The sequence below is a fragment of the Protomyctophum bolini genome (assembly GCF_963924005.1).
Source record: "Protomyctophum bolini genome assembly, chromosome: 11".
NCBI lineage: Eukaryota > Metazoa > Chordata > Actinopteri > Myctophiformes > Myctophidae > Protomyctophum > Protomyctophum bolini.
The window spans coordinates 30,600,255-30,627,200 of record NC_137872.1 but is presented as its reverse complement, the minus strand read 5'-3'; the positions used below and the strand labels follow the sequence as shown (position 1 = coordinate 30,627,200).

Genomic DNA, 26,946 nt, shown 5'->3' with positions numbered 1-26,946 from the left:
CATGCGTAAACAAATGCATCTACGTCTGCCTCCTTTCAAAAGGCATCGTGCAAATGCTTTTTGAATGGACACAAATTAGGGCCGATTCATACTCCTATTTTAGAGCCGAATACTGAATACTGAAAATTTCTGACGAGCACTACAGCACCGAAACAGCGGTAAAATAGGAGTATGAATCGGCCCTTACTCCCATCTCAAGATAAAGAAGATTCTTCAAGACTTTCTTTTAATGCACTAATCACAATTCAGATATGGACAGTCGGTGCCATACGATCACAACTCCACATGGCGGCACAAGAACACAAGCTACAATAAATAACATTTTTAAAATACTACATGTGTCCAATGTTTTGTGTGGACCCTTTGTACTTGCTACAATGATACTTATTTACTTTTTCACGGACACGACTTTCAAGTTTTAACACTTTTTCAATCAATTCCGTGTTGGCTGTGGGGATTACTGTATCCTGACTGCATGAATTAGCAAGTTTAGATTGCAAACAAGCAACAATAATCGGCATCACTTTAGTTTCAATACTGCTAAGCGTGCCATGCTTTGTAGATTTTCCTCAGCTTTGACTGATTACCAACAATATGCTACATTAGTGACAGGTACAAAAAACCTTTACTCGACTCGATACTTGAAAGCAAAACCATGATCACATCACACATGACCTAATTAGGAATTAGTTTGGTAAAAGTGAACGATGTGATTCAACCTACAGCTGTACTGCTTGGAGCCCCACTGATGCCAAATATTCGTTTCCAATGTCGATCGCGATTTTTGAGAGTCTGATATTTTGTCAAAAAGACTTTTGAAAATATTTTTACCGGTGATTAAAGTATTATTGTTTTTAATTTAAAATTAAAATGCATCATATTGCTTTGTGAATTTGTGGATCTGCGCTTGTTGGAAAATGTTGTCAAAACCTTCACCTATAATGTACCCAAAATAGTTTGAAAGTGAATACAAAAATGGCTGTATAATTGCCGATAGTGATGTCCCCTCCTCGCTAGAACACCGACATCACCAAATTTGGAGCGACACCCCTCTGCACTGTTATTGGTTAGCAAAATACAAGGTTCACTCCCACTCCTATGCCACTTTTCCTGGCTCGTTTCCCAGGCTTTTTCTTTTTCTTCTGAAAACAAAACACCTTGAACACCTTGGCTTAGCGAGTTAGGAAACCCTGGCTGTTTCTGAAGGAGAAAGATTTGAGTACCAGAAATCACACAGGCTGGGGCAGGCTACTAACTCACTGATTTCCACGGTTAAGCCGAAGTCCAGTAAACACCTGAATCCAGCTTCAAGTGAACGCGCCACCGGCACATTAAACTCCACAGTGTCCATTTAGAATAATGTCAAACACCTTGTTCATCTTTCTCTACCACTACAACTACTAAAGCATAACTGAGGTATACGGTACGTACTGTAGGCTCAAACTACTACTTTGATATGTAGGCTACTTCCACAAAATAGGTTTTAAATGTTATATCAAAGATATTACAACAAACGTTACGATAACCTCTTTACAAAAAATATAGAGTAGTAACATATACCGGTATGGGTAAACTATTCTATTCTCAATATTATAGTTAAACTAAGACACAAGAGTGTTGCACAGTGACAGGATGCTCTCACAATGTGAAAACTGCTTCATTGTACGTCATTCACCTCAAATGTTTTTTTTTCCCCCAAGCCGACACAGTTGTACAACGAAGTATAAATCTTTTTTGATTCCCTTGTTTTCCTTCTTTTTCCAGTTTGGCATAATTACCGCACACATACAATCAAATCGGGAAAAAAGACTGCAAGTATTGTAAACAGTACAACAAGTACAAAAGCACATGTTTGCAAAGACGGGGCACTGGGAGGGGGGGAGGGGTTCCGATAAAACACACCGATACAGCAGGCGGTGGTGCAGAGCAGAGACGGTCATTACTACTCCTCTTCCATGGACTTCTCGATCTCTTTCAGCCGGCGGACGAACTCCTGAGCCTCCCGGTCTCCGACGCGCGCGTCCAGCAGCCTCATCACTGGCTTCTCTGAAGAGAGAGAGAGAGAGAGAGAGAGAGAGAGAACAGACATCATGACTGGTTATGTAACATATTGGATTAAATACTGTAGATAATAATTGGATTGAATTAAACCGCCCGACTTAGGCCAATTTACCTTACTTACTCCTGACACATTGGATCCCTGGGACAGGTATACTCGTCATATAAATGAATTACGCAGGGTACTCATGACGAGCAGGCTCGTCTTAAGGCGTTTGATATCGCTATAAGATTGCTATTTCATTTCTGGAACCTCTCCGGTTGCCAGGGCTCCGCCCGCGCCGTTTTTTGTTTCTCCATAGCCACTAGCTTCTGTTTTAGCAAACCTAGCGTTTGCATGCACTCTTTTCTCCGAAACTACGTTGCGGTCTGTGGTTTTGAACTATCGGAGGTAATTGCTCCACCACAAGCCAGCATGGCGATGACCACTGGTCTTACCGCTAGGTCTGCTGTGAGTCAGGTGCAAAATGGCCGGTTGGACCGTCTCTTACCGCTAGGTCTGCTGTGAGTCAGGTGCAGAATGGCCGGTTGGACCGTCTCTTACCGCTAGGTTTGCTGCGAGTCAGGTGCAGAATGGCCGGTTGGACCGTCTCTTACCGCTAGGTTTGCTGCGAGTCAGGTGCAGAATGGCCGGTTGGACAGACTTCCCGGCCGCTGAGGCGTTGGGTCTTCCCGGCCAGCAGAAGTCGCTGAGCGGCGCCACGGCTTCACCGGCAAAGTCGTTGGTGGACAACCAGTCGTAGTCCATCACCGTGAAGGTCAGACAGGCAAACCTGTGTCTGTACTGCTCTGGACTGACATGGCTGCAAATAAACAACAACACCAATGAGAATTATACTAGCAGCACACTTTTTTAAACTTTAAAATGGAATGATTGTATTTATTGTTGATTTTCCAAGTCAGTAAAACATTAAGCAATACAATATTGATGGCCAGCAAAGTTCGGAATTTAGTTGTAACTGTACAAAATGTGTACCGATTTGCGTGATGTATGGACAAAATAATATTGAGTAATATTTAAAAAAATGTGAAAAGGGTGCTATTACTTCCCCAGCATTTCACGGCAATCAGACGTGTTCATGATTTGAGGCATTTTGTTCAAAGCGAACCACTCCTGCAAACTTTAGATGCCAATCTTAGCTAATCAGGGTGGAATACAAAAAAAGTCTGAAAGATCCGTCTTGACCACATGACTATACAGATGTGTACCGATGTGCATGTTGGACGACAGTTATAATTTAAAAAATAAATAAAATAAAAAATGTTTTGCAAAATGGGGATTCCGGTGGTGCTATAAAAAGCAGAAGTGAAAAATGCTGGGCAGAGCTTTTTCCTTGGCCTCTGGGGAGTGTGCATGCACAGTTTCACGTCAATCGTGCCAACGGTGCCAGAGATTAGCTGTCCACAGACAGACAGACGGACGGACGTCCAGGGGGCTTGGCGGAGACAATAAGCATGATTACTCACAAGTAAAAGAGTTCGTCAAACACTGGGTGGAGCGTCTTGGGTTTGACTTGGGTACGCTGACTCTTGGCCAAGGGAAACAGGTGGTGAGGACACAGTTCCACGATGACGAAGGGGTCACTCAAACCTAGAGAGGACCAGATACGGGACGGTGTCATATTACAACTAAGCACTGTTTGCTGATCCATTTGTGGAAAAACGTATCTTGCATTTCATTTCGGCGAACACACAGTTTACCTTTAGTGTAGCAAGTACTCAACTGTTCTACTTCAGTAATAGTAGAAATGTAGAAATAATAATGAATTGCATTTTTATAGCGCTTTTCCAAGTGCTCAAAGCTCAACTCGCTCATTCATACATCGGGAGGTGAAGCGGCGAACAGTTGACGCCAGTGTCCTCACTTCCCACACCAATGGTGGCGAGCTCACACTGACCAACTCATTGGAGGCAATGTAGGGTTCAGTGTCTTGCCCAAGGACACTTCGACATGTGGACAGGAGGAGCCGGGATTCGAACCGCTGACCCAGGGATCATTGGACAACCTGCTCTACCTCCTGAGCCACAGCCGCCCTACAAAAACTACACTAAGTAGTCTCGGAGTGTACTTTTGTAAAAGTACAAAAGTGCTCGCATCAAAATGTGTCAAATGTTTTTGTTTTGTGAGTTATTTTCAAAATAGCCTAAGAATAAGAATGGTTGTATGTTTTGTAAATGACTAGCAAGTAAAGCTGTCAAATAAAAGATGTAGCCTACATAACTTTTTGAAAATGTTTTAAAAAGTCTTGTGAAAGTGTGATAACTACTCCTTTAGAAGGCATTTGTAGAATCAGCCTCAGGTCTTAATCAGGGTTAAGTATATTACTTGAGTAAATTTACTCAGTTACTTCCCCCCAGCGTACCGTTGGCATCGAGGGCAATGATATCGGCCGCATGCAGAATCTCCACGGTCAGTCTCTGCTCCGGGGCGTCGTAGTAGCACTTCACACTGATCCGCCCAAAACGAGTGTGTTTCAGTGTTTTCTGGAACAAGGAAGTTTGTCAAGTTTGTCACCAAGAATGACCGTTGCCATCCTTTATCACATGTGGGTTTTCAACAGGGGGGGGGGGAGTTAACCACTTGAACCCTATCATCTCTATTCTGAGGGGAACGTTATTGAGGGTTTAAGAGGTTAACTTTCTAAAATGACATATTAACATGAATGCAAAACAACGCTACACAACATTGACAGTATACGAAGCCATCTATGAATATGTTTAAACTGCAACTCAGTTTTATTTTCTCCAATATATAGAGAGAGGGGGGGGTCCCTGCTTTATCTCTCTCTCACCTAAGGGATCTTTGAAGACCCCCTGCTTTATCATCATCGGCAGAAGAGATAAGTGCAGGAGCAGAGCACTGACAATTCATATTGTAATGAAACATTATAGGCCCTCCTTCCAGCCAGAAGCCACGGTCATAATGTGAGTATTAGCGTATTTGGCTGATCAAATTAAATTGTCAACACAGATCAGCTTCCCACAATTCAATTCCGGCGTGTGAACCACACTTATTAACTACTTAAACCGCTGGAGTCCTTATTCTTATTCTATATGATGTCTCATCATATCAAGAGTGAGGACTGCTGCTTAAGGCATTCGTAGAATCGGCCTGGCATGTTTATGCAATTATGCCAGACATCAGGGTTTCTGTTCATTTCAGTTAAAGGTGTAAAGCGCAATTATATAATTGTGCAAAGTTATGTTCATGTGAATTCTTTATCTGTTTCAAAGCACAGGTTAGATTGGAAAAGTCTATAGTCCCTGGATTGATTGATTTGTGAACAAAATTCAAACATCAACATTGTCTCAATTATTCAGGTAAGTTTGATATTCATTATAATGACTTTGGAGGGGAGGGGGTAACATTATAATGACTTTGTAGGGGAGGGGGTACATTATAATGACTTTGGAGGGGAGGGGAGGGAGGAAACCCAGTAATTATCAGCAGTTCTCAACCCGTCTCAACCGTTGTTATGAATTATAATGTTACACTGATACCTGAACTGCCATCCTGTTTTATTGTTCTATGTGTACTATGTGCCTTTTTACTGTGTTTTTGTGTTTCATGTTACCTGCCTGTGTTATGCCTTGCTGTAAAGCAAATCGCCCCACGGGGACAAACAAATAAATTAACCTTAACCTGAACCTGAACCTGTCCTGGATCAGAGCCCACTTGAAAACATCGAAGATATTCGCCACTGACCACACGGCGGTCGGATGGATGGGTGGACCCGGTCGGATGGGTGGGCCAGGCTGTCTATGGAGCATTGCGAGAGGCAACAGTCTGGCCACCCGAGACTTCTTTTCCCTAAAAAACGGAAGAATAATACCGTCCCAATGAAAGCCTTGATGAGGCGTAGTGCGAGTCACGCTTTTATTGGGAAGGTATCATTGTTCCGGTTTGAGGGAAAGAAGTTCCAAATTTCATATCATATCATCCGCTCCCGACCGGATCATAAACCCCATAAAGGAATGCTGCCCATGCTAAGAGGTCAGAGAGGAGGATTTTCTGCCTAGTTGGATGCAACTCACCTGCAGCGAGATCTTCTCCAGAAAGTACTGCTCGATTAGCTCAGAAGAGGAACACTTATTCAGCCTGAGCTCCTCATCAAGGACCTAGAACAGAAGGAGTGGCGCGCGTGCGTGGGTGGGTGTGTGTATGCGTGTGTGTGTGTGAGAGAGAGAGAGAGAGAGAGAGAGAGAGAGAGAGAGAGAGAGAGAGAGAGAGAGAGAGAGAGAGAGAGAGAGAGAGAGAGAGAGAGAGAGTACAAGTTGAGCTGCGCCTTTGAAAACGGTTCTTTGCTTGCTGGTACGGCAGTCAAGGCAAAATGTCACAAAAGCGCAGGGATGGATTCAAGCACACAAAGAGATCCTAATTGCAAATGAAGAGAGAGGCTTTGCACGTTACTCTGACTCTGTAAATTATGTTTTTTTAATTTCCAATCAAGACTACATTATACATGATACATACAACATATACACACAGCTAGCTAATAGAATGCCGGTGGCATTCATACCTTGAAATCTCCACTCTTCATGTCCTCAAGGGCAAGACCGTCTCCTTCAGCATGGAAGAACTGCAGCAGGGTCTAAGATTAGGAACAAAACAAGTACAAGCTGTAAACAAGACCACAAATAAAGCACCTGATCGGTGATTTTAGTAAAAGTACCAAATACAAGTCAAAGTCCAGAATTCAAAATGTACTTGAGTAAAAGAACAAAATGTGCTTAAAGTAACACAAGTAGAAAGTACTCATTATGCAGAATGTCCCATATTTCCCAAGTTTCCAGATGTAGAAAATCTATAAAAATCGTTTGAAAATAGCAGATCTACAAGTGGATCGGACGAAATGTATACAGGACTGATGTGGATAATGAATGCATGTATTGTAATAATAATGAAAATCTGCAAAGTAACAAAGTTACAAACATTTTCTGAGATGTAGCGGAGTCGAAGTAAAATTGGACATATATATATATATTGGATATATATTCTAGAGGTTTATGGAGTGCCTTCTCTTGGTGGTGGTGTTCTTAAAGGAGAATTCCATACTAGAAGGCTTTCTTACCTTTATTTGTAGTTGTTACGTCCCCACCAAAGAGGTCCAGGTGTTATTTTGTGCAAAAGCGCATTATTGGCTATTTCCCCTACCATAATTGAATTGAATGGGGGCTATGGCGTGTTGTGCTAATTCGCTTATTTCCATCGCTCACAAATCATTTTATTTTGTATATATCCTCTCTTCATAATGTAAATAGTATCCCAAACGGCACACTTTACTACTTATTTCGATGGAAATAAGCAAATTAGCACAAAAACCCAACCCCCATTGAGGGCATATATTGGGGGAAATAGCCAATAATGCACTTATGACACCTGGACCTCTTTGGTGGGGACGTAACAACTACAAATAAAGGTAAGAAAGCCTTCTAGCATGGAATTCTCCTTTAAAGTATCATTTTGATCGTAGCTGAGCACCTGCGGCCAACGATGCGACCAGAGCTAGCGCCCTTGCTTCATTGGGGAACTGTTATTCTTTGAGACTTCAAAATGTGAATGTACTGTACATGTGCAGGTCTATGAATATTTTATGCAAGTACCATTTTCAATGTACACGTGTACGTGTAGAGTGCATTTTAACGAGTGATATCCATAGCTCCGTTCATATCACACGAACCCTTGCATAGGAGTGAGGATGGAGGAGCTAAGTAAAAAAGCCGGAGGCACAGTCTTAGTATTTATACACAGAACTCTGCCATGCCTCTTCTTTCTTGCCAGCTAGTTCCATTGGCCTCAAAATGCTCCCACATTGGCCTCATCCAAGAGGGAACTCCCCTCAGTACACAGACAGTGGCACTGCCTCGTGACTTCATTAATATCTGATCTAGCTGTAGCAGCTGCTCACCAGTGAGCCTGTGGGGTTGGATCGGTCAAAGTCTTTTTTTTTTAAAATAATTTCAAGGACGCCCGGTTTGATGTAGATTAAAATCCCCCCCAGTAACAGATCTGTGTGCAAATGGTACCAGATGGGCCCAGAAGGGTCCATTTGGTTCCATTTAGTATAGACTCTGAGTTATAGACCTGTATAAGAGTCCATTTGTTTCCATTTTTGCAGACTCTCAGGTACAGATCTGTAATGGTCCATTTGGTTCCTGGTAGCTGTGGGCCCCCTGGCACCCCCTCACGGACCACTATGTTAGGTGATGGGTGACCAAGTTACTTTGACCAAAGACGTTTACATAATGGCGTCATACTGTATATGCAGACATATCTCGGGCCGTTGTTCTAATGTCCTTTGTTTCTTAGATCCTTTGCTTCTCAGACGCTCTTATCCAGAGCGTCTGCTAAATGCCTAAATTGTGTCTAATTTTGCATCATGCAGCTGGGGCACAGCTGAACAAAGCCCAACGCTTGAACAGTGTGTGACATTGATGACTGTATAAGCTGTGTGACATGATGACTGTATAAGCTGTGTGACATGGTGACTGTATAAGCTGTGTGACATGATGACTGTATAAGCTGTGTGACATGATGACTGTATAAGCTGTGTGACATGATGACTGTATAAGCTGTGTGACATGGTGACTGTATAAGCTGTGTGACATGATGACTGTATAAGCTGTGTGACATGATGACTGTATAAGCTGTGTGACATGATGACTGTATAAGCTGTGTGACATTGGTGACTGTATAAGCTGTGTGACATGGTGACTGTATAAGCTGTGTGACATGGTGACTGTATAAGCTGTGTGACATTGGTGACTGTATAAGCTGTGTGACATTGATGACTGTATAAGCTGTGTGACATGATGACTGTATAAGCTGTGTGACATGATGACTGTATAAGCTGTGTGACATGGTGACTGTATAAGCTGTGTAGGCGGCGCACTGACCTCCACCGTGTACTGGAAGCGGTTGTAGAACTCCACCTGGATGCCTCTGTTCTCAGCCACGGTGTCCAGGATCATCCTCAGCAGCAGCTCCCACATGCTCTGTTGAACCCTGCCAGGCACAGAGCACCGCCCATACAGTATACACATGTTATGTTCTGACTGGAGAACCCTGCCAGGCACAGAGCACCACCCATACACTCATGTTATGCTCTGGAGTCTGGACAGGCACAGAGCACCACCCATACACTCATGTTATGCTCTGGAGTCTGGACAGGCACAGAGCACCACCCATACACTCATGTTATGCTCTGGAGTCTGGACAGGCACAGAGCACCACCCATACACTCATGTTATGCTCTGGAGTCTGGACAGGCACAGAGCACCACCCATACACTCATGTTATGCTCTGGAGTCTGGACAGGCACAGAGCACCACCCATACACTCATGTTATGCTCTGGAGTCTGGACAGGCACAGAGCACCACCCATACACTCATGTTATGCTCTGGAGTCTGGACAGGCACAGAGCACCACCCATACACTCATGTTATGCTCTGGAGTCTGGACAGGCACAGAGCATGATTCGAGCATGATTTGCAGTAATCTTGGTCTCTAAACTGCCTCCCCCTGGCCAGCCGGGGCGCCTGATGGAGGGGAAAGGAGCTGGTTGGTTCCTTCCACGCGCTACATCCAACCGGGGAAACTCCCCCCCCCCCATCAGGTGAAACGAAGCGGCTTGGACTCCTCATGCGGTGAAGGAAGCATGAGGTCAGTCCGTTGCTCTCCCCAAGTTGTCAGAGGGAGTGTAGTGCCCAGGATTACATTAGACAATTGACACTGGGTGAAAATAAATGTGTTACAAAAATCATGGGATAAAAGTTTTCATCATAAAGATTTTATAGTGAAAATAGCAGATCTATAAGCTCACAGTACATCACATTGTGACAGCGTTGTGAGGTTGTTAGATCAGCTAGTTTCACTTTCCTTTGTGACAAAGTATAAAACCAGACACAGCATTTAATTAAAAATACGTGATCGTAAAAAAGTTATAATTGCAGCCCTGCACACATGCATACACACTCCCACATACACACTGTGAATGTGGCTAATGAATGTGGCTAATGGTCCGAAACGTTGCTTCATTCAAAGGATTCCTGGCTAATAAGACAAATATGCCGTAAAACATTATACTTGCCCTCTAAAACTATTTTTTAAATAAAAGCACCTTAAATATTTGAATTCTTTGAGAATCTTTCACTCAATAGGGACTGCTGCTGTCGCAAGTTGATGATGTCATATGTCCATGTGTGTCCAGCCCTATGGAATTATGGAATAAAAAATATAAAACATTGATTGCTTTGATTCTCATATTAACTTTAGAAAGTATTAATTCCATAGGGCTAGACCACACATGGGCATATGACATCATCAACTGGCGACAGGAGCAGTCCCTATTGAGTGAAAGATTCACAATTTATGAAAGAAATAATAATAATAAGAAGTAATTTTAGTTATAGAGGGCAAGTATGTTTTAAGGCATATTTGTCTCATTAGCCAGGGATCCTTTTAAATAAGAAAATACTCATGTACCGAGCAAATACAGTGTGTGGGTGTATTCTATTGCTTTCAGTGCATGAAGTGTCAAATGGGTATTATTATTATTGCTTGACTGACTTTCATATCTGTAGTAAAGACTATGGACAGTAATAATTACCTTGCCAGGTTCTCCTTCACAAGGGCCTCTTTAAGGACGACCAGAGTTTCGTTTAAGTACTTCATAAGAGGCGACACGGCCTGGAATATTGTCATGTTGTTAGTCCATATTGCATTTGGTACAAAAGACACGTCTTGAGTATTATGAATTCAGACTGCATGAAGCTGCTAGGCCTTACGTCATCGTTGTTAATGGAGTCTGGGGACAGGCTGATGTGTTGTAGACACCTCCGGAGCTCAGGGTGCATCTGCATGCACGCACGCACACACGCACGCGCACACATGTACACACACACGCACACACACACACACGCACACACGCACACGCACACGCGCACACACACACACACACACACACACACACACACACACAATGGAGAACATGATTATACTCACTTATAGTTATACTGTACTGTAAATAAGCTAAAAGAGACCCTACGGCTGTGCCGTTTGTGAAACAAGCTAAATATCTCATTTTGTACTTTTTGTGGTAAAAGCGCTTAAACTTTCTTCTTTCCTGCCTTGATCCCCTCTCTCAGGATGATAAGACCCCTATTTACGCTTTGCTTTACAATCCTATCAGGGTTTATTTCTCAAACGGCTCGCCCTCGCTTAACGGACAGTTTCTTCAGGAGACAGTATACGCCCCATGCCTATAGCCTCGCGGAGCCATACTAATATCACTGCGTGGACATTAGTCTGGTCCCGCTCAGTGTTAGGGTTGTTTCCAAGGGGCGGTTACAAAGAGATGGTCCTACACTGCTGCGGGTTTGCAAAGTCCTACCCACAATGGAGCGACACCAGACAAAATCTGCTTGGGGCAATTCACATTGCAAATGCATATAAGGCTGGCTATGTGAGGCCTGCAGCAATGTGGTGGCTCACCTTATCGGTGAGCAGTGTGGTGGCTCACCTTATCGGTGAGCAGTGTGGTGGCTCACCTCATCGGTGAGCAGTGTGGTGGCTCACCTTATCGGTGAGCAGTGTGGTGGCTCACCTCATCGGTGAGCAGTGTGGTGGCTCACCTTATCGGTGAGCAGTGTGGTGGCTCACCTCATCGGTGAGCAGTGTGGTGGCTCACCTTATCGGTGAGCAGTGTGGTGGCTCACCTTATCGGTGAGCAGTGTGGAGGCTCACCTTATCGGTGAGCAGTGTGGAGGCTCACCTTATCGGTGAGCAGTGTGGAGGCTCACCTTATCGGTGAGCAGTGTGGCGGCTCACCTTATCGGTGAGCATGGCGATGAGGCGCGTGGCCTCTCGCTGCAAGTCCAGGTCCACGTTGTGCAGCTGGCCGTGCAGAGCCTTGTTGACCTGCTCCTTCCCCTCCGCCCCGCACGACTCCTCCATGGCCCGCTCCACCAGCGGCCAGTCCAGGTCCCGCGGCAGCTCGCCCAGGAACACGCGCACGTGCTCCATGTTGTTGAGCGCCACGCACAGCTATGGCGGTGGGAGGAGGAGGGGGGGGGGGGGCAGGCAGGAAGAGCACAGGAGAGAGAAAAGGAGAGAAACAGCGGCAGGACGAGGCAGACAAACGAGGGTGAAGAGAAACGAAGAAGGGGAAAGAGGCAGCAGGGCTACAGGAAGCCAAGTGGGGAGTTTGGGGGGGGCGTGTGTACTGTATGTAAATATAACGGACACAGAAAAGAGGCAGATCTAAAACTATGGCTCAAACATCGTGTTATATACTGTACTGTACGTACAAAATAATGCTTCATGGTTAATTGACTTGTTGTTCAATCATAATAGATTAAAACACGGGATATTTACTCCATAGCAATGTACACCACTGTTTGGTGTACATTGCACTCGACCCACTGTTTGGGAAAAACATACTTTTCTATTTTTCGTCTAATACAAGACACAACACAACAATACAAGACTCAATCAAATGACAGGAAAGTAAGCTTAACAAAACATACAAAAGACACATATTGGTGGGACCGATGACCATCAGAAAGCAGGGACAGTTATGAGCTTGTGTATTCTGTCCATTATGACAGATTTGTTCCAATTTAACAATCAAGAGCATCTTGTTGAGCCATCTCTTGAAACATGGTGAGGTTAGAGACCTCCCAGTTTATCATCAGTATAATTCTTTTGGCAGTAACCATACCTGCCGGAAGGGCCCCTGGTCTTATCAGAGCAACCAGAAATAGCTCAACAGCCACCTGGCTGAATATCCCTTCCCTGGACTCTGGAGAACCAATTAAATATATTTCCCCAGAAATTGGTTATTACTGGACACTGTCAGTATTGATGTGACAGAGAGCCCTCTGCAATACCACATCTATCACACATCTAGAACACACTAACACCTCAGTGGCCGCTCTCCCACTGAGGTGTTAGTGTTGCCGGGGAGAGAACACTGGCTGACATTTACTACCCACGTCACCTTCCCACCTTCCCACCAGCCCAGTGAGTGCACCTACCCGCCTTCCCACCTTCCCGCCTTCTCACCAGCCCACCTTCCCACCAGCCCAGTGAGTGCACCTACCCGCCTTCCCACCTTCCCGCCTTCTCACCAGCCCACCTTCCCACACCAGCCCACCTTCCCACCTTCCCACCAGCCCACCTTCCCACCAGCCCACCTTCCCACCAGCCCACCTTCTCACCAACCCACCTTCCCACCAGCCCACCTTCCCACACCAGCCCACCTTCCCACCTTCCCACCAGCCCACCTTCCCACCTTCCCACCAGCCCACCTTCCCACCAGCCCACCTTCTCACCAGCCCACCTTCCCACACCAGCCCACCTTCCCACCAGCCCACCTTTCCCACCATCCCAGTGAGCCCATCTTCCCACCAGCCCACCTTCCCACCTTCTTTCTCACCAGCCCACCTTCCCACCATCCCAGTGAGCCCACCTTCCCACCTTCCCACCTTCCCACCTTCTCACCAGCCCACCTTCCCACCATCCCAGTGAGCCCACCTTCCCGCTCCCCACAGGCATTCATTTACCTGCACCGTTTGGCTCTTGTGGTCTCTGCCCAGCTGGTTCCTCTCAATCTTGCGTGTTATCATCTCCGAGTAGCTCACGGCCTCGCTGCAAAAGTTCTGCACCAAAACAACACAATCAATGCCGGCGTCTGTGTGAACGTTTTTATTTCATTCCTGCTCTAGTTTGTGAGCCGGGCTTATCGCCCTGCATGGGGAGCTTTTCATTCAACTTGTGTATGTGTGTGTCTGTATAGTCAAGTGTGTACACACTAACACCTCAGTGGCCGCTCTCCCACTGAGGTGTTAGTGTTACCGGGGAGAGAACACTGGCTGACATTTGCGAGCTTGTAGATCCGGCTTGTAGATTTTTTGGCTTTCTGGTTAGGGTAAACATGTCAAAAACAAAACAAAGGCCTTCCAAAAAATGTGTGTGTGTGTGTGTGTGTGTGTGTGTGTGTGTGCCTGCCTGCGTGCGTGCATGCATGCGTGAGTTTGCATAACTTTTGTAAAAGTGTTTTGGCAGGGGCGGGGGTACTCACGTCCGTCAAGCGCGTGACAAAGATGAAGGCCCCAGCGGAGTCGGGCCAGGCCAGCTGGGACCAGATCTGACGCACCTGGCTGAAGCACACTGTCACTTCCACCGCTGACGAGCTGTGTTTGGCCTGCTGCACAGGCTCCAGCTGTCACACACACACACACACACACGCACGCACACACACACACACACACACACACACACACACACACACACACACACACACACACACACACACACACACACACACACACACACACACACACACACACACACACAGCATGTAACTGTACAGGTTCAAGTATGTCCACGCATCATACAGATGTCTGATATTGGTTTTATTCGTATTGCAACTTTCAAATCCTCCAGTCACCAAGACACCGTGAAAACTAGAATAAGGAAACAATGACATTTTGTTCAGTTTTGAGTCATTACACGTGTGCATTCAATTGATTAAACAAAGTCTATAGTTCTACATTACAGAAATATTGAACAATCCACAACAACACATCACAATGAAATCACAAAGAATATACCGTGTGCGCCTTTGAACCATGTGCAGATTGATTAATATCGTCTCTCTCTCAGACGTTCCCAAAACATACAGCTTTTCTCCAGGAAGTCCATTCAACCTCTGACCCTTACTGACAGGTGACGTCATGTGAATGACATGACAACTCTGATCATGTGACTCCCTTCAAAGGGTGTATTTTTACCTTGTAATATAACCCTTTGACATATTTGTTGCCATTCTTAAATTCTATTTATTCATAATGAAATCAACCTTTTTATCCAAGTATGATCATCATAAAAACCATATTTTATATAATTGAAGTTTATACCTGAAACCACTGTCTCTCATTCTGGGACAGTTACACTCCCACCAATTACTGCAATTTAGGGTTTACATATTTGTAATACATTCAGTAATTTCCTGAACCGACCTCTTAACTCTTAGGTCAAGTCCTTTAACCCTCATAGGTAAAAATGAAACACTTTTCGCTTTTCTTCCCTCCACATCCACACAGGTATTATAATGCCCATTTGGCACCTCTCTAAGATGGTGAATGCGACTGTTCACATTCCAATGTACTCCCACCACTGGCTTGGTTGGGAGCTTGCCAGGATCCCCCTCTGTAACTCCACTGGCTTGCTTACTGTCAGGACTTGACTCCAACACTTCTCTGTTGTTGGATATGAACTTGTGAACATGTAATCTCCTTCTCTCAGGTGTCTCCTTCATGTCTCTGTCTTCCACTGTCTCTATTTTGTTGACTGCTTCAAGGGTTCTGATGACAGCAGCTGGTGTCATTGGCAGAAGTTCCTTGACTGATATCCGATGACACAGAACAGTCGCCTCTGTCTTCTTTACTTTCTGTGGTATGCTGCCAACGATGCTCCATCCTAAGTCAGTCTTTATAGCATACGGCTCGTAGTCACCTCCTGTGATAACTCTCCGTGGTGCCAATGCTTTTGCGCAGTCAAACCCAATTAGTAACCCTACCTTGCAATCCATCAGCCCTGTCATTTCGTATGCTATGCCTTCCAGATGCTTCCACCCTTTGGCCGTCTCTGAGGTGGGAATTTGTGAACGCTCATGTGGGATAAAATCCCTGGTATAAGCTGGTGGCAAGTCAACATGACTTTCTGAGTCAACTCCTCTAACTCTTAGCCCACTAACTTTTCCACTATTAACAATGGAGTCTTTTCCCATCATAGTGGTAAGCCTTAACTTAACTGGTTCCATAACTGCCCCCATTCTCTCACACACCTCCTTGTCCACAAAGGTGTTGCTACTCTGGGTGTCCAATAGGGCATACACTAGGAGCGGCCTTGTTTCAGGGGTGGTGGTCGAGGAAAGCCATACAGGCACTATCATGGATGTGCTCCCACCATCACCTCTGTTTACACAACATGAAAGGGATGAGGTGCTTTCTTCTACTTGCTCAAGCTGAGAAGATGATTCATCTCCAACCGGACGGTTTTCATGAAGGGGTGTCGGATGGTATTTCTTACATATGTTGCAAGTGGCCTTTTGCTTGCAGGTTTTCGATACATGTCCTCTTCGAAGACATCCAAAACATAGGTTATTTTCGAATATGAACTTTTTCTTATCCTCAAGAGTCTTGTCACAGAACGTCTTGCATTTGTAGATGAAGTGGTTCTCTCCACAGCATATACATTTGACTGTGTTTGAGGAGGCTGAGGGAGATTTTACTTCCTCGTCTTCAGAAGTGTCCTCCGAACTACTCCCTCCAGCACTGTGTGTCTTTGCCACCATTTTTGGCTCATCTCTGGTACTTAAGTTTGTGACCAACACGTTTGCCTTTGGATGCGTAATGTCTTTGGATTGCCTCTCTTCCATATGTTTCAGCGCATGAAAAGAGCTCACTGGATTGCATGCAATATATGCTTCTTGTGCTATAAACTCTGCAAATTCTTTGAAACTAGGGTAATCCTCATTTTCTTTTAGGCATTTTGAGACTATGCGATTCCACCGAGAGGTCACCCAGTCAGGGAGTTTGTGGAGCATCTCTTGATTCTTTTCCCAGTCGTTCAACGATTGAAGCCCCTTCACATGTGGTATGGCATTGCTGCAAGCTTTAAGAAAATCACCAAACTGTCTTAGTTTAATTGACTCTCGTGAACCAATCTTTGGCCAGTTCTTCAGTTTATCTCTAAAGGCACGCTGGATTATAAAGGGATGGCCATAGCGTTCATTCAGTGCCTCCCATGCCTGATCATAGGCTTCTTCATCCTTCCTGAAGAAGCTTCCCTCCAACACAGAACGTGCCTCTCCTCCGACATATTTTTGCAAGTAAAAGAGCCTGTCTGCTGTGTTTGTGCAGCGGCGTTCAATTAATGCCTTGAAGCTCGTGCTCCACTCTAAGAAGTTCAGTGGGTCGCCTGTAAAGATGGAGGGCTCAGGTGCAGGTAGTCTGGTAAGCACCATTGTGTCATGAAGGGCTTGAACTAATGACACTTCATTGTTGGTACTGTTTGACTGTACATAGTCCTTACACGTTCCTTCACTTTTTATTTCTTTCTTGCTTGCACTTTGTATGTCTGTCTTGTTTTCGCTTTTTATTGTTCTTTCATTTTTTGGTACTGGCTGATGAATGGCCATTTTGCTACGAACTGATCTCTCAGAGCCCTCGCTTGAGTCTACTTCCGAGTATGCCTTAAGCTTGGCAGTTAGTACTTTAATGTCCCTCTGATTTTCTAGCTTTTTGAGCTGTGCTGCCATATCTGCTTGCTTAGCACGTTGCTGTGCTGCCATAGCTTGTTGCTGTGCTGCCATAGCTTGTTGCTGCGCTGCCATATCTTGTTGCTGTGCCGCCATAGCTTGTTTTTGTGCAGCAATAACATCCGCCATGTCCATTTCTGCTTGTTTCGCAGCCAATTCTGCTGTACATTCCGCAATTTTTGCTGAAACATTTGAGTGTTCTGATCCATGCTTTGAGTGTTGCCTCCCATCAGATTGAGTTAATATAGTCTCTAATAAGGACTGGGCATATCCAGGCAATTCTGCTGAACAATCCGCAAATTTTGCTGAAGCATTTGAGTGTTCTGATCCATGTTTTGAGTGTTGCCTCCCATCAGATTGAGTTGATATAGTCTCTATTAAGGACTGGGCATATTCTTGGTCAAACACTGCATCGAGTCTTGTCATTTCTTCCTCAACATTAAACACCAATCCTACCTTTCCCTGGCGTAATTTTAAGAGCTCCATCAGCTCTCCTGTTAGGGCTACACAGCCATCTATTTTTCTCCTAATCTCCGTAGAAGGTGTCGACTGTGCTCTTATGTTATTATACGCATCTTTCAATTTTGTTTCGGACGCTTCAATCTGGTCCCTCATTTCGGTCAAGTCACTGTCCAGGCACTCAAATTTCAGATTTGTACGTACCAATTTCACATAACCCTTCCAATTGTGATACAGAGCGCTAAATCTATTCTCCATTCTGAAAACCTCTTGTTTTTCCAGTTCCTGCATTTTTGGAGTTAGCGTTCTCACTCTACTAGATTTCCTACTAGCTTGTTTTGATGAGACTTGTAGTATTTGTAGTTTGGCATGAGTTTCACCTATTAGTATTTCTAGGCTTTCTCTCTCTTTAACATCACATTCTGCTTTAAGTTGTTCTTTTAGTTTGTTATATTCTATTTGAAGGGACTCGATTTCTTTCTCATCTTCTTGGCCAGGCATAATTCTGTTTTATAACCTGCTGTATATACCATTAACTTATAGTAAATACTCAAACTCTTAAATGCAACTTTGTACAAATTGAACTAAAACTGTGTATACCTTATACCTCAAAATAAACCTTGTGTGCTCTGGTCACAGCCATTTCCCATTATCAATGCTATAATTAAATGTTAAACACAAAAATGGAAAGTATGCATAGCAATGCAACATATATATATATTTTTTTTCTTTCTTTTCTTCTTATGCATACATTTCTTTATAACCTTTTTGTTTGTTTGTTTAATTTTCTTGTCAATAGTTTAACTATATATATTTATTTGTTGTTTACTGTCAAACCTTGACGTCTGGAATGATGATGCAATCTTGATTGGATAACAAAGTCTCTTGTGGAGATGTAGTGCACGCTGGATCGACGCTGCACTCTCTTGGTGACACCGCGCCACTGTTTCAGTTGTTCAAAGCGTACTGTCTTTTCTCTCTTTGGACGTTCTCTCCGCGTCCGCGAGACAACGACACGTTCTTGCGCTTGGATAACAAAGTCTCTTGTGGAGCTGTAGTGTACGCTGGATCGATGCTGACCTCTCTTGGTAACACCGCGCCACTGCTTCAGTTGTTCAAGGCATACTTATTACTTCCTCTCGTTGGACGTTCTCTCTGCGTCCGCGAGCCAGCGACACGTTAGTAATGTTCCACTTATGTCAGTCTCTTTTCCACAATGTTGGCGTGCCGTGTTACATTCTCTAAATCCCTCTGGGACCACGCTGGCATGCCGTTTTCTCTGGTGAACCACGCTGGGCGTGACGTTTTCACTGTAACTGTACAGGTTCAAGTATGTCCACGCATCATACAGATGTCTGATATTGGTTTTATTCGTATTGCAACTTTCAAATCCTCCAGTCACCAAGACACCGTGAAAACTAGAATAAGGAAACAATGACATTTTGTTCAGTTTTGAGTCATTACACGTGTGCATTCAATTGATTAAACAAAGTCTATAGTTCTACATTACAGAAATATTGAACAATCCACAACAACACATCACAATGAAATCACAAAGAATATACCGTGTGCGCCTTTGAACCATGTGCAGATTGATTAATATCGTCTCTCTCTCAGACGTTCCCAAAACATACAGCTTTTCTCCAGGAAGTCCATTCAACCTCTGACCCTTACTGACAGGTGACGTCATGTGAATGACATGACAACTCTGATCATGTGACTCCCTTCAAAGGGTGTATTTTTACCTTGTAATATAACCCTTTGACATATTTGTTGCCATTCTTAAATTCTATTTATTCATAATGAAATCAACCTTTTTATCCAAGTATGATCATCATAAAAACCATATTTTATATAATTGAAGTTTATACCTGAAACCACTGTCTCTCATTCTGGGACAGTTACACAGCATGGTATAGGCTACGGCATGCTGTAATACACAGTATACATACTGTGGTACAGGCTACGGCATACAGGGACACACTGTAGTTGGACAACGCTATGAGGAGAAATTCGGTTTCATTAATGGCACTGATTCGCACAAATGACCGGGCAAGGAGTGGAGCCTTAGCCCATGATCTGCTGCCTCTGATCTGAGCTTGTGTTCAGTGCGTTCCGCTTTGCCTATAGTCTAAGTTACGTTATGTACGCTGTGCATGTGAAGGTGAAGGTGTGTGTGTGTGTGTGTGTGTGTGTGTGTGGTTCCTGATTCTCTCATGCATGAAGGTGTGTGTGTGTGTGTGTGTGTGTGTGTGTGTGTGTGTGTGTGTGTGTGTGTGTGTGTGGTTTCTGGGTCTCTGATGCACACAGAAAAGGTTAATGGTCTAATTCGTCCCCGCTGAGCACAACTGACCCTCTATTATTAGCCTAGCCGTCATCATGCTCACCACATAACATCTTTCATTTAGCCTGCGCTGCAACGGGAATACATGCTAAAGGAAGGAGTGTGTGTGTGTGTGTGTGTGTGTGTGTGTGTGTGTGTGTGTGTGTGTGTTTGAGAGAGACAGAGAGAGAGAGAGAGACACACTTGCAAGTAAATAAATACGACTGCTAAATGCCTCCATCTATTCTCCATTCTCTCTCTCTGTCTCATTCTCTGTCTGTAAAGCAATTGAATGGACTCATTAGTGTGGCGTATAGGCAGTGGAAAGCCGGCAGTTACATTTGGATTTGGAATCATAGCCTTTGATTGACCGGTGATGAAACATAACGGACGCCGGGAATAAAAACCATCAGACTTTGCACATTATACGGAGACATTGACAATGACAGCAATGTGTTTAGAATGACTGTGTGTGTCGGAGATCTGGAGAGAACGGGACACAGCGTATACAAACAGCATAGCTCAGTATAGGGCTCTGCAGCCCGTCATGTTGGAAAGGGCTAATAATAAACCATCCGTCTTTATTTATACACAGATCCCTTCTGAACAAAACACAATGTTATAGAATCATCACATAGGATATATAACCGCTTGGCTCTGAACCTCCTGGGGGTGCTCGAGTACTCGTGTTTTACCTCAGTAAAAGCATCAATATTGCATCTCTTGCATATATGATACAAGTATGAAGTCCGCAATTCAAAATGTACGTGAGTAAAAGTACTGGATATTTGACACATACATAAGTAAAGCACAAATACATCAACAACGCATGGAGACAGCTCAGGTCCAGTTTACTACGTCTAGAGGGTTTAAGAAACTGCATAAGCTGTCTGGTTGTGGTGTTCCATTGATTGATTCAAACATAACTTGATCAAAGTGTGTCCCTTATTATTAGATCAATGAGGGAGACGTGTTTTAGTTTCCAAATAAGGGACAATTCCTACCATTGCATACTGTACAATATGGTTGGTTGGCCCTCCCTTGTTACATACTGTACAATATGGTTGGTTGGCCCTCCCTTGTTACATACTGTACAATATGGTTGGTTGGCCCTCCCTTGTTACATACTGTACAATATGGTTGGCCCTCCCTTGTTACATACTGTACAATATGGTTGGCCCTCCCTTGTTACATACTGTACAATATGGTTGGTTGGCCCTCCCTTGTTACATACTGTACAATATGGTTGGTTGGCCCTCCCTTGTTACATACTGTACAATATGGTTGGTTGGCCCTCCCTTGTTACATACTGTACAATATGGTTGGTTGGCCCTCCCTTGTTACATACTGTACAATATGGTTGGTTGGCCCTCCCTTGTTACATACTGTACAATATGGTTGGCCCTCCCTTGTTACATACTGTACAATATGGTTGGCCCTCCCTTGTTACATACTGTACAATATGGTTGGTTGGCCCTCCCTTGTTACATACTGTACAATATGGTTGGTTGGCCCTCCCTTGTTACATACTGTACAATATGGTTGGTTGGCCCTCCCTTGTTACATACTGTACAATATGGTTGGTTGGCCCTCCCTTGTTACATACTGTACAATATGGTTGGTTGGCCCTCCCTTGTTACATACTGTACAATATGGTTGGCCCTCCCTTGTTACATACTGTACAATATGGTTGGCCCTCCCTTGTTACATACTGTACAATATGGTTGGTTGGCCCTCCCTTGTTACATACTGTACAATATGGTTGGTTGGCCCTCCCTTGTTACATACTGTACAATATGGTTGGTTGGCCCTCCCTTGTTACATACTGTACAATATGGTTGGTTGGCCCTCCCTTGTTACATACTGTACAATATGGTTGGGTGGCCCTCCCTTGTTACATACTGTACAATATGGTTGGTTGGCCCTCCCTTGTTACATACTGTACAATATGGTTGGTTGGCCCTCCCTTGTTACATACTGTACAATATGGTTGGGTGGCCCTCCCTTGTTACATACTGTACAATATGGTTGGGTGGCCCTCCCTTGTTGCATACTGTACAATATGGTTGGTTGGCCCTCCCTTGTTACATACTGTACATACTGTACTTGCGACTAGGAGGTTCTTAGCGTTGGTTCTTATTTATCTATAAAAGCTTTAATTGGGAGTTCAACATTATTCAAGTGAAATGAGTTGGTTATGGTTTTATAGACTATTTAACAGCAACATTGGACTAATATAGCCTGCATGTACGACACAGGACAGGGAATAAAGGTTATATATATTATCATGACGGCAAGCAGACAGACAGACAGTATCAGTGAGCACAGCTGTCCGGGCTAATGTTTCTGAATATCAAGCAGGTTTGATATTTGGCTCTGTCGCCGACTGGACATCGTACAGTATGAAATGGATTGCAACCGCGTCCCGAGAAGTCCTGTATTACAGCCAATGAGAGCACAGGACAGCTGTGCTCACTGATACTGTCTGTCTGTCGTGTCGACTGTATCGATAGATGATCAGGTGATAATATATATAACCTTTATTCCCTGTCCTGTGTCGTACATGGTAGCTATATTAGCCCAATGTTGCTGTTAAATAGTCTATAAAACCATAACCAACTCATTTCACTTGAATAATGTTGATAAAACCGCATATCGGAGAAAACTTTTGGACGTTGTGCGCTCTGTGTGTGTGTGCGAGCGCACGCGCGTGCGTGCGGAGAGAGACAGAGAGTTATTTCATGAAAATCAAGATTTAATGTTCTGTCTCGCTGCAGCCCACGTAGGCTACACGCTGTCACAAACATTTCGCCGTGTAGCCTGGTTATTCCTGTGTGTGGCATGCACAAAGAGAGAGAGAGAGAGAGGCGTCTTTGTCGGTCTCGTGCTTGTATCACGGTATCCTGCACGTGCGTGAGATGTCAAAATGATTTGGAAAAAAAAGTGTGAAAGGCACAACGATATAATGACAGTCAATTAAAAAAAAAGACTCCATAACGATCTGATGACTCACCGACAACTTTAAAACTCCTACAGTGTGTGGGGGCCATTACAGAGGGCCCTCATCAAACCCTGTACACTCAAGAGAATGTCCCCGCTACCACCCTTAGATCTCCATATACTGTATGGACATTCCATATGTTGATCTGACCTCATCAAACCCTGTACACTGAAGACATGCTCCTTATATGGCCTGTACAGAATTCATTCCATGGTGATCTGACCCCCCCGTGCCAAAGCGCCAGCGCTCTCCCAGCAGTCTGCCGTCAAACGAGGCGGATGCGTGCTTCTCGCCCTCAGGCGTGTTACTGGTAAACTATGTGATGAAATGTTATTTTATTCATCTATTTTTCCCCCCTTAATTTTTACATTATTGTTGTTTTGTTTTTTTGTAATCTCGGCACCACTGAAAAAGAGGGTCCCAGCCCTCAGTGTGTTCCTAAATAAAGGTTGAAATGAAATCAAGTGAAAATTCAAAGGACGGTTGGGAGCCCTCCTAGACGGAGGTGGAGTATGAAGAGAGACAGAGGTACGAGCTCCTCTCCTACCTTGTCAATTTCCACAGCTCGGTGAATCCTGTCGCATGACTTCTCATGGACAATTTGCAGCCACTTATGGATGGATGTCTTGAACCAGTTGTGAAAGCCCATCAAGGCCAACAGTTTACCATCCCTGGAAAACGCACACGAACACGAACACGCACACACGAACACGTGCACACGTGCACACACACACACACACACACACGCAAAAACCAAGACATGACATATAAGCTTCACTGTCTGAAATCACCCGTCTACGCTAAATTGTGACTCACTAAACGATTCCAAAAATCGATGCGTTTCTCTGACAGGCTAATGTGAACGGCATAATTGGAGTGAGGGGGAAATAAAGGGTGACTAACTTGAGAGGGAGGAACTCTCGGAAGCCTTTGATTGTTTTCAGGGTCATGAAGAGCTCGAAGATGGTCTCTCCCATGGCGGGCGTGAGCCTGGAGCCCTCCGTCTCCAGTGTCCCACACACCCTCTCCATGGCCACGTTCATGTCGTCCGCGACCTGCGTGGAGGAGGAGCACAAAGAGCCAACCCGTTTAGGCCTGAGGCCGCCGCGTCTGTGTCACCAACGTTAACCATTATTTTAAACTTCACCTGTTGAAAAATAGCAGATCTAAAAGCTCATAGCGCGGCACTTTGGTGCCATTTATCTTGCAGTACGTGTATGTCCATCCAGCACAGACAGACATGCCAGCCTCACATGCAGGGCAGTTATTGAGATTGAGATGGCCAGTTTTAAACATCGATTTTGTTGTCGGTAAACGTCTTTTTCATGTGGATGCATTTTGTCGCTCAGTGGCATGCTGGAAGATCTATTTTCATCCCAGCTTGACCCCCTTGGGAGGAGGTGGGGAAAACATATATATATTTGTATGCCTTGCTGATTACTGAGTTCACGATGCCATGGAAAATGCCAGGAAATGTAGATGCAAAAATAAAGAAAGAAAGATCTGCCATATTTCATTTTAGGAGTTATTATTTCCCATTGAAGTTTCACCTCATTCTGGATGAATGGGGTAACTGATGTTGAAATAGATGCCATTGCCTGGACTGAAATCTGCCAGATGTTTTAGTTTGCATTTATTTTTTGCATGTTTTGCCAGCTAGCCTTCCAGAATGTGTTTTCACTTCGTCATTATGGGGCATTGTGTGTTTAATTAGTTTGAATGAATCATGGAGTATTCTGGTCCCCACTGAAATGTAGTATAAATAGCGAATGGCCGACAAACAAACACAAAAAGCACCATATTACTATGTCAGTCACAAAAGTAATATCACATAATAATGTGTTACAATACGTAATGCATATGTACACTCACTGTATTGCAATGGTTTTCAACCCTTTTCCTATCAGGTCCATTATTTATTCAGCATTTGCGCCACGGACCACTATTCCATGATATTTAGCCTCTCAGACCCAATATTTATAATATATTTTGTTGTTGTTGTTGGCCACAATTCCATGCTGTATTGATGTACCATAGAGACAACAGGCAAACCTTTATGAACATTACAATTCTTCTACAATGTCTAATTGTGTAGACTTTAAGTAAATTAAGTAAATGCAGACGATTAACAATCATTTTACACTCTCAAGAGTTGAAGATCTATAAGGGTCCATTTGGTTACCAACTGGGTGCGGGACCCCCTCCATAGGACCACTGGTGGTGTTCCGGACCACAGGTTGAGAACCATCCACAACAACAACATATCATTATGTTATCCTTAATAATGGCATACCAGTTTCTCCAGCTGTCTGTACGAGATGCTGAAGTAATCTACCTTCACAGCACTGTGAGAGGGTCAAACAGACAAAGACAAAGGTTAAAATGCAAGTCAGTCCGCTAATGAATTCACACGCACGCACGCACCCACGCACGCACGCGGGCGGGCGGGCGGGCACGCAGGCTCGCACGTGCGCTGTTTGAGAGCTGAGCCACACTGTACTCCGTACACTCTGATAGTGTACAAGTGCGGAACCATAATGGAGCCGTGCTGCACGTGCAGTGAAGTGTGTATTGGCGCGCACGCACCTGTGGAAGAGCTGGTTGTAGACAGCGTGTGCTCTCTGCAGGTCAGAGCACACGGCGTCCACCACCTGAACCCTCCTCTTCAGCTGCTCGTCAAGTGGCTGCAGTTATTATTATGGGACGCAAAACACACACACACACACACACACACACACACACACACACACACACACACACACACACACACACAACGAGAGACGATCATTAATGGAAACCAAACCGTTGCCTGTGTTTATTCTGCGGTAATGACCTTGTATGTCGCTGCATGCCGGCTAGCTTATTACACGGCTGCATGTGAAACAAAATCAATGATCCGACAAAGAATATCGACACGGCAACGTAAACACGGAGGCAGAGCGGAGAACTTTTATTCGGAAATCAGACCTTGATTGGACTGACTATTCAGAATAGAACAGTGATTATCAATTTGTGCACTCTTTCAGAGTTATATGGCCGTCATTGAAATTGCAAACTTCGAGAAACACCGGAATTGAGTAAGCTATATATATTATTATATAATAAACATGTTTCATTGTGTTCCAGTCAAAATAAACTTACCCCCTCCTCCGGCTTGTATTGTGCAATGATGCTTTCATACCACTCTGCAGTTCCCTTCTGTTGAAATAATTGCGTGATTATTAAGATATGAAAATAAATCCACTCATTTAATGTCATAGATTACCTCAGATTATCATTATTATTATTGTTGTTGTTAATAATAATAATAATATTATTAACTAGAGCGGTGCCCATTGGAGTCTCTATACAGCAGTACTGGCCTACTTGGAACGATGCAAGTTGGAAATGAATGCCCCACCCAGATATTATGTCTGTGTCCCTTTTATGCCTATATATGGAGTTCTTTGTCAGGCATGCCCAAATATGGAGTCTATGCAGACGTCAGCATGATATCAGAACAGGGCAGCTCCATACTATATATGGTGTCCATATATATATGGACACTGGGTACTGGGTGAGGGTCCTGTCTAAAGCCCGGGAAGAGGCCTTTTTGGGGCGGTTCTGGACAACCGTGGGTCCGACCGACTCGACACCGGGCACTGCTCTCCCTGTGGGGGTGTGGAACGCGTGTGTCGAATTTGAAGTCGGTGGGGCGAACGGTTCTCAAGTTACGTGGATTACACACACACACACACACACACACACACACACACACACACACGGTGCATTTATAGTT

The 26,946-nt window shown here is 44.3% G+C and overlaps 1 protein-coding gene across 1 annotated transcript in view; it reads right to left on the bottom strand.

Annotated features, from left to right (window-relative positions):
• Positions 1 to 1,942: 1,942 nt before the first annotated feature.
• baiap3 (BAI1 associated protein 3) overlaps positions 1,943 to 26,946 on the bottom strand; it is a gene marked incomplete at both ends in the record, with an annotated part of 55,125 nt that continues 30,121 nt past the window's right edge. The window contains 17 exons of the mRNA XM_080775930.1: positions 1,943 to 2,046; positions 2,656 to 2,861; positions 3,526 to 3,649; positions 4,422 to 4,542; positions 6,094 to 6,177; positions 6,579 to 6,650; positions 8,956 to 9,064; positions 10,669 to 10,748; positions 10,847 to 10,915; positions 11,889 to 12,104; positions 13,625 to 13,720; positions 14,143 to 14,283; positions 23,716 to 23,839; positions 24,072 to 24,223; positions 25,462 to 25,513; positions 25,755 to 25,852; positions 26,310 to 26,366. Coding sequence (XP_080632056.1) covers positions 1,943 to 2,046; positions 2,656 to 2,861; positions 3,526 to 3,649; positions 4,422 to 4,542; positions 6,094 to 6,177; positions 6,579 to 6,650; positions 8,956 to 9,064; positions 10,669 to 10,748; positions 10,847 to 10,915; positions 11,889 to 12,104; positions 13,625 to 13,720; positions 14,143 to 14,283; positions 23,716 to 23,839; positions 24,072 to 24,223; positions 25,462 to 25,513; positions 25,755 to 25,852; positions 26,310 to 26,366 — 1,905 coding nt within the window. The remainder of the gene's footprint in view (positions 2,047 to 2,655; positions 2,862 to 3,525; positions 3,650 to 4,421; positions 4,543 to 6,093; positions 6,178 to 6,578; positions 6,651 to 8,955; positions 9,065 to 10,668; positions 10,749 to 10,846; positions 10,916 to 11,888; positions 12,105 to 13,624; positions 13,721 to 14,142; positions 14,284 to 23,715; positions 23,840 to 24,071; positions 24,224 to 25,461; positions 25,514 to 25,754; positions 25,853 to 26,309; positions 26,367 to 26,946) is intronic.